An 8,546-nucleotide genomic window follows, 5' to 3' on the forward strand; every position below is an offset into this window, starting at 1 on the left:
GCCCCCTCTCCCCTATGCCCCCCAACCCCCTGCCCCCCTGCCCCACTGCCCCCTGCCCTCCCCAGCTTTGCCCCAGTCCTCGGTGCCCCACCGTCCCCCCTGCCCAGCACCGGCGCCAGGGGCTCAGGGCCAGCACCACCGGCTGAGAGAGAAGCCACCCAGGGGGTGCAGGATGGGACCAAACCAAAGGTGCTGAGCGTTAGGCACCCACGCTGTCCTGTCCCACCCCCCGGCGCGTGATCCCATGCCCAGCACCAGCTCAGCACCAGCACCCCCAGCTTCCTCATTTCTATCCTCTTTTTGACCGAGGGAATTTTTTTTTTTTTTGGCCTATGGGAACTTGGCGGGGGTGGGGGCTGGGCGCCACGGCCCACCCGGCTTTGCCAAACGGGTGGCAGAGCCGCGGCGCCGGCATCGGTTTTGGCACGTTGGGTCTGGATGGGTTTTTCCTCGGCAGAAGCATCCAGAAGGCACCGAAGGCTCCAGATGTGACAAGGACCCCTGGCGCTGTCCCCGTCACCGCTGTGGTGTCACCGCTGCCCCGGCTCCGGTGCTGGGGGGGGGCTGGGGGGTGGGGGTGGAAAGTCCAACGTGGTTTCTCACGCCGTGGGTTTCACTTCTGCCCCCGAGGTTCCGCCACCCGGCATCCTCGTCTCACCTCGGCTGGTGACATTCCCAGGTGTCCCCCGTTCCCAGTTGGCTTCGTCCCCCACCACGGTGGTGCCGGTGCCGGTGGCCTTGGTCCAGCTCCTGCCAGAATCCCTCGGTGGCCGGTGACTTGCCGGGGGCTGGAGGCCACGGGCAAGGATGGGGGACAGGGGGGACACATGGGGGACATGGGGGCAGAATGGCAGGGACAGGGGGGGCCGGGAACACAGGGGACATGGGGGACACAGGGACACGGGGGGGACAAAGGGACATGGGGGGGGACAGGGACATGGGGGGGGACACAGGGACACGGGGGACACAGGGACACGGGGGGGACAAAGGGACATGGGAGGACACAGGGACATGGGGATGACACAGGGACATGGGGACACAGGGACATGGGGGACACAGGGACATGGGGGACACAGGGACACGGGGGGGACACAGGGACACGGGAGGACACAGGGACATGGGGATGACACAGGGACATGGGGACACAGGGACATGGGGGACACAGGGACATGGGGGACACAGGGACACGGGGGGGACAAAGGGACATGGGAGGACACAGGGACATGGGGGGACACAGGGACACGGGGGACACAGGGACACGGGGGGGACAAAGGGACATGGGGGGGGACAGGGACATGGGGGGACACAGGGACACGGGGGACACAGGGACACGGGGGGGACAAAGGGACATGGGAGGACACAGGGACATGGGGATGACACAGGGACATGGGGACACAGGGACATGGGGGACACAGGGACATGGGGGACACAGGGACACGGGGGGGACACAGGGACACGGGAGGACACAGGGACATGGGGATGACACAGGGACATGGGGACACAGGGACATGGGGGACACAGGGACATGGGGGACACAGGGACACGGGGGGGACAAAGGGACATGGGAGGACACAGGGACATGGGGGGACACAGGGACACGGGGGACACAGGGACACGGGGGGGACAAAGGGACATGGGGGGGGACAGGGACATGGGGGGACACAGGGACACGGGGGACACAGGGACACGGGGGGGACAAAGGGACATGGGAGGACACAGGGACATGGGGATGACACAGGGACATGGGGACACAGGGACATGGGGGACACAGGGACATGGGGGACACAGGGACACGGGGGGGACACAGGGACACGGGAGGACACAGGGACATGGGGATGACACAGGGACATGGGGACACAGGGACATGGGGGACACAGGGACATGGGGGACACAGGGACACGGGGGGGACAAAGGGACATGGGAGGACACAGGGACATGGGGGGACACAGGGACACGGGGGACACAGGGACACGGGGGGGACAAAGGGACATGGGGGGGGACAGGGACATGGGGGGACACAGGGACACGGGGGACACAGGGACACGGGGGGGACAAAGGGACATGGGAGGACACAGGGACATGGGGATGACACAGGGACATGGGGACACAGGGACATGGGGGACACAGGGACATGGGGGACACAGGGACACGGGGGGGACACAGGGACACGGGAGGACACAGGGACATGGGGATGACACAGGGACATGGGGACACAGGGACATGGGGGACACAGGGACACGGGGGGGACAAAGGGACATGGGAGGACACAGGGACATGGGGGGACACAGGGACACGGGGGACACAGGGACACGGGGGGGACAAAGGGACATGGGGGGGGACAGGGACATGGGGGGACACAGGGACACGGGGGACACAGGGACACGGGGGGGACAAAGGGACATGGGAGGACACAGGGACATGGGGATGACACAGGGACATGGGGACACAGGGACATGGGGGACACAGGGACATGGGGGACACAGGGACACGGGGGGGACAAAGGGACATGGGGGGGGACAGGGACATGGGGGGACACAGGGACACGGGGAACACAGGGACATGGGGGGACACAGGGACGTGGGGGGACACAGGGACATGGGGACACAGGGATGTGGGGGGACACAGGGACGTGGGGACACAGGGACATGGGGACACAGGGACATGGGGGGACACAGGGACGTGGGGGGACACAGGGACATGGGGACACAGGGATGTGGGGGGACACAGGGACGTGGGGACACAGGGACATGGGGACACAGGGACGTGGGGGGACACAGGGACGTGGGGACACAGGGACATGGGGACACAGGGACATGGGGGACAGCGGGGAGGGGGCCATGGTGCTGGTGCCACCGCGGCCCTCGCAGCGGGAGGGACGGTCCTGTCCCAGGGTTCTGTCCCAGCGGCCAGCACCGAGCTGGGGACACTGACCCTGGGCAGGACACGGCCCCGGTGCAGGAACAGGGCCCCCGTGCAGGATGTGACCCCCGGTGCAGGACATAGTCCATGTACAGGATGTGACCCCTGGTCAGGATGTGACCCCCGGTGCAGGATCTGCCGCCCCTTCCCCCGTGCCCCCCCCCAGCACCGGGGGCTCCCGGCCACGGTGGCCTCGTCCCCAGGCACGGAGCAGCAGCGGAGCCAGCCAGCCCCTTGCACACTCATGGTGAGCTCCGAGCCCCCTTGCACGGCTGCTGTGTGCTCTGAGCCCCTCGCACGCTCACCACAAGCCCCTTGCACGGCTGCTGTGTGCTCTGAGCCCCCTTGCACGCTCACCACGAGCCCCCTTGCACGGCTGCTGTGTGCTCTGAGCCCCTTGCACGCTCACCACGAGCCCCCTTGCACGGCTGCTGTGTGCTCTGAGCCCCTTGCACGGCTGTTGTGAGCTCTGAGCCCCTCGCACGCTCACCACAAGCCCCTTGCACGGCTGCTGTGTGCTCTGAGCCCCCTTGCACGCTCACCACGAGCCCCCTTGCACGGCTGCTGTGTGCTCTGAGCCCCTTGCACGCTCACCACGAGCCCCCTTGCACGGCTGCTGTGTGCTCTGAGCCCCTTGCAACGGCTGTTGTGAGCTCTGAGCCCCTTGCACGCTCACCACGAGCCCCCTTGCACGGCTGCTGTGTGCTCTGAGCCCCTTGCACGCTCACCACGAGCCCCCTTGCAACGGCTGCTGTGAGCTCTGAGCCCCTTGCACGCTCCCCACGAGCCCCCTTGCACGGCTGCTGTGTGCTCTGAGCCCCTTGCAACGCTCCCCACAAGCCCCCTTGCACGGCTGCTGTGAGCTCTGAGCCCCTTGCACGGCTGTTGTGAGCTCTGAGCCCCTTGCACGCTCACCACGAGCCCCCCTTGCACGGCTGCTGTGTGCTCTGAGCCCCTTGCACGCTCACCACAAGCCCCCTTGCACGGCTGCTGTGAGCTCTGAGCCCCTTGCACGGCTGTTTGTGAGCTCTGAGCCCCTTGCACGCTCACCACGAGCCCCCTTGCACGGCTGCTGTGTGCTCTGAGCCCCTTGCACGCTCCCCACAAGCCCCCTTGCACGGCTGCTGTGAGCTCTGAGCCCCTTGCACGGCTGTTGTGAGCTCTGAGCCCCTTGCACGCTCACCACGAGCCCCCTTGCACGGCTGCTGTGTGCTCTGAGCCCCTTGCACGCTCACCACAAGCCCCCTTGCAACGGCTGCTGTGAGCTCTGAGCCCCCTTGCACGGCTGTTGTGAGCTCTGAGCCCCTTGCACGCTCACCACGAGCCCCCTTGCACGGCTGCTGTGTGCTCTGAGCCCCCCTTGCACGGCTGTTGTGAGCTCTGAGCCCCTTGCATGGCTGTTGTGCGCCCAAGCCCCCTTGCACGCTCACCACGAGCCCCCTTTGCACGGCTGTTGTGCACCCCAAGCCCCCTTGCACGCTCACACACGAGCCCCCTTTGCACGGCTGTTGTGCACCCCAAGCCCCCTTGCACGCTCACCACGAGCCCCCTTGCACGGCTGTTGTGAGCTCTGAGCCCCTTGCACGGCTGTTGTGCACCCCAAGCCCCCTTGCACGCTCGCCCACGAGCCCCACGGGCAGCCAGTGAGCCACTGGATCCCAACGTGGCCTCACCTCCCGCTAACGAAGGCGGCTCATTAACGAAGGCGGCTCATTAACGCTCAGCCACGTGAATGCCAGGAAAGGGCCGTGCCCCCGTCGTGCCCAGTCGTGCCCCGTCGTGCCCTGGGATTTTCCGTCTGGTACAAGGAGCCGGGAGCGATGCCCGGAGCCGCTGCACCCCCCTTCCTTCCCGGCACCGCCCTCGCACCAGGAAATAATGGAAAAAAACACAGAAACATGTCGGAAAATCGCTGTTGGCTTCCAGGATCAACCGGGATCAGCCGGGCTGGGATCCCTCCTGCATCAGCTTCCAGTTCCGGGAGCGCTGGAACCACCAGGAGATCGCCAGGAGAGCCAGAATGGTGCCCACGGCCAAGGTCACCACCAGTGGGATCAGGGGGCTGCGGGGGGATCCTGCAGGGGGAGGAGGGGGGTGAGCCTGGCACTGGGACCGGCATCACCAGGCACTGGGATTGGCAGCGCCAAGCACTGGGATTGGCAGCATTGGGCACTGGGACTGGCCAGGCACTGGGATTGGCATCGCCAGGCACTGGGATCGGCACTACTGGGTACTGGGACTGGCCAGGCACTGGGATCGGCATCGCCGGCCACTGGGATCGGCATCACCACGCACTGGGGTCGGCAGCGCCAAGCACTGGGATTGGCAACACGGGGAACTGGGATCAGCATCGCCAGGCACCGGGATCGGCATCATCAGGCACTGGGATCAACAGCGCCGGGCACTGGGATTGGCACTGCCAGGCACTGGGATTGGCACTACTGGGTACTGGGACTGGCCAGACACTGGGATCGGCAGCGCTGGGCACTGGGATCGGCATCATCGGGCACTGGGATCAGCAGCGCTGGGCACTGGGACTGGCCAGGCACTGGGATTGGCACTGCTGGGCACTGGGATCGGCATCACCAGGCACTGGGATCGGCAGCGCCAGGCACTGGGATCGGCATCATTGGGCACTGGGATTGTCAACACTGGGCACCGGGACTGGTCAGGCACTGGGATCGGCATCACCAGCACTGGGATCAGCATCACCAGGCACTGGGATTGGCATCATCGGGCACTGGATCGACATCACCAGGCACTGGGATCGGCATCACCGGGCACTGGGATCGGCATCACCAGGCACTGGGATCGGCATCACCGGGCACTGGGATCAGCATCACCAGGCACTGGGATTGGCAGCGCTGGGCACTGGGGTCGGTAACACTGGGCACCGGGACTGGCCGGGCACTGGGATCGGCATCATTGGGCACTGGGATCAGCATCACCAGGCACTGGGATCGGCAGCGCTGGGCACTGGGACTCGCCAGGCACTGGGATCGGCATCACCAGGCACTGGGATCGGCAGCGCTGGGCACTGGGATTGGCAGCGCTGGGCACTGGGGTCGGTAACACTGGGCACCGGGACTGGCCGGGCACTGGGATCGGCATCACGGGGCCCCAGGATCGGCCCCACCAGGAGGTGCCCCCCCCATCCCCTCCCCCACCGCCGGTGCCCCCCACCTTGGAAGCGCAGGTGGACGGTGGCCGCGCCGACGCCGCAGCGGTTCCGTGCCAGGCACCGGTAGGTGCCCGCGTGCGCCCGGTGGGCGGCCGGGACGGTGACGGTGCCCCCGGGGGGGCAGAGCTGCCGGCTGCCGTTGGTGGGCAGCACCCAGCAGACCCCCGGGGGGGGGGTCCCCAGTGCCCGGCACAGCACCGTCACGTTCTCCCCCGGCGGTGAAGACGTCGCGCGGTGCCCACGCCTGGACATCGTGGGGGGCAGCTGGGGAAAAAAAAAAAAAAGGGGGGGGGGCACCAGAGCCTGGTTGGGTGCCCCCACCCCGAGACCACCCTGAGACCACCCCTCCCCACCCCGAGACCACCCCCACCGCAGGGCACCAGCACTCGTGCCACGCTGTGCCAGCAGCACCCAATTTTCCAGCCACCAGGGGCTTCCCCACCCCCCTCCCCAGCCCCCCCACCCCCCCCCAAGCCCCCTCCCCACACTCACTGCAGACCCTCAGCCTGGCCGTGGTGCTGGTGCCCACCGTCCTGTGCCGGAGCCGTAACGTCACCCGACACGTCACCTCCGCACCATCCTGCTCCGGTTGCACCGTAAAGCTCGATCCACCCAGGGACCTTGGTGGGTGCTGGGGGGGACCCCTCCCCCCCCCAAAGTCAGGGTGACATTTGGGGGGTCGGGGGGGGACACCCCGAGCGGACGCGTTGCAGGTGACACGCGCCTCTTTGCCCGCCACCAGGTCACCCTCCTCCAGGTCAATCTGGGGGGGCCACAGCCCTGTGGGGGGAAGGACAAAGGGGGGGGGGTAACCGGGAGGGTGCTGGGACCCCCCCCCCCCAATGCGCCCCTCCCCCAACCCTTACGATAAACACGGAGGGTGGTTTTGGCGATGCTCCGCTGCTCCCCGAAATTGCCGAAGCACTGGAGCTCCAGGGTCCATTCGGTGACGTTGGGGATGCTGAGGGACACCCAGCCGGGTCCTGAGCTCCCCAGTTTGGGGACGGGGACCTCCCAGTTCAACCGGCTGTAGTTTCGGCAGGAACTGGTGCAGTTGAGGAGGAGAGCGGAGCCGAATTCCACCGTCGGCTCCTCCGGGGAGATGGAGACGCGGCAAGGACCCAGCACCCCTACGAGGGGGTCCCCGGTCACCCCAGGATCCGGTTGGGGTCCCCGATCACCCCAGGATCCAGCTGGGGTCCCTGATCACCCCAGGATCCAGTTGGGATCCCCGATCACCCAGGATCCGGTTGGGGTCCCTGGTTCCCCCAAGACTCGGTTGGGGGTCCCCCCAGGATCCAGTTGGGGTCCCTGGTCACCCCCAGGATCCGGTTAGGGTCCCCCAAGGACCCAGGTCGGGGTCTTTGATTACCCCAGGATCCGGTTGGGGTCCCAGGTCACCCCAGGACCCAGTTGGGGTCCCCAGTCCCCCCAGGATCCGGTTGGGGTCCCTGGACACCCCAGGATCCAGTTGGGATCCCCAGTCACCCCAGGACCCAGTTGGGGTCCCCAGTCCCCCCCAGGATCCGGTTGGGGTCCCTGGACACCCCAGGATCCAGTTGGGATCCCCAGTCACCCCAGGACCCGGTTGGGTCCCTGGTTACCCCAGGATCCGGTCGGGGTCCCCCATCCCCCCCAGCATCCGGCTGGGATCCCCGGTCCTCCCAGACTCGGTTGGGGTCCCTGGTCCCCCCAGGACTCGTTGGGGTCCCTGGTTACCCCCGGATCCAGTTGAGGTCCCCAGTCCCCCCAGGATCCGGTTGGATCCCTGGTCCCCCCAAGCCTCGGTTGGGGTTCCCCCAGGATCCGGTCGGGATCCCTGGTCCCCCCAAGCCTCGGTTGAGGTCCCCCCAGGATCCGGCTGGGGTCCCTGATCCCCCCAGGATCCAGTTGGGGTCCCCGATCCCCCCAGGATTCCGTCGAGATCCCCGGTCCCCCCCCAGACTCGGTTGGGGTCCCCCCAGGACCCGGTTGGGGTCCCCGACGCCCCCAGGACCCGGTTGGGGTCCCGGTGAGCTGGATGTGACCCCCGTTAGCCATATCCCCCCCCGGATGGGGCTACCACCCCCCCCCCTCCCCCGCCGCCCCCCAAACCACCCCCACGGTGGGGGGCTTGCCACCAGGCCCCCCCCAAACCACCCCCAGCCTCTTCCACCGGCCCCCCCACCCCCCCCCGCCACATGACCCCCGGCGCGGTTCCAGTATCCCCCATTTGCCCCTCAAGCCAAAGTGGGGGGGGGCGGGGGACCCCCAGACTCACCCCCCGGCAGCAGGAAGCAGAGCAGGGCCACGGCCCCCCCACTTCCCGCGGGGCCCCATCGTCCGGCGCGGCACTGCCGGGAGCGGGAGCGGGCGGGAAGCGTTACCACATTTCCTCCCTTTCCCGCCTTGGGGGGGGTTGTGGGGGGGGCACGCAAAGCGACTGTGCCCCCCCCCCCCAATTGCT

General features: G+C 67.6%; 1 protein-coding gene across 1 annotated transcript in view; it reads right to left on the reverse strand.

The window, feature by feature from the left end:
- Window positions 1-575: 575 nt before the first annotated feature.
- The window catches only part of LOC129734806 (uncharacterized), a 10,792-nt gene continuing 2,821 nt past the window's right edge, over window positions 576-8,546 (reverse strand). Inside the window, exons 2-7 of the mRNA XM_055700015.1 lie at window positions 8,361-8,487; window positions 6,967-7,230; window positions 6,593-6,880; window positions 6,103-6,364; window positions 4,593-4,994; window positions 576-750 (exon numbers count right to left, since the gene is read on the reverse strand). Coding sequence (XP_055555990.1) covers window positions 4,640-4,994; window positions 6,103-6,364; window positions 6,593-6,880; window positions 6,967-7,230; window positions 8,361-8,487 — 1,296 coding nt within the window. The 3' untranslated portion in view covers window positions 576-750; window positions 4,593-4,639. The remainder of the gene's footprint in view (window positions 751-4,592; window positions 4,995-6,102; window positions 6,365-6,592; window positions 6,881-6,966; window positions 7,231-8,360; window positions 8,488-8,546) is intronic.

Source organism: Falco cherrug (genome assembly GCF_023634085.1).
Source record: "Falco cherrug isolate bFalChe1 chromosome 11 unlocalized genomic scaffold, bFalChe1.pri SUPER_11_unloc_7, whole genome shotgun sequence".
NCBI classification, from domain to species: Eukaryota; Metazoa; Chordata; class Aves; order Falconiformes; family Falconidae; genus Falco; species Falco cherrug.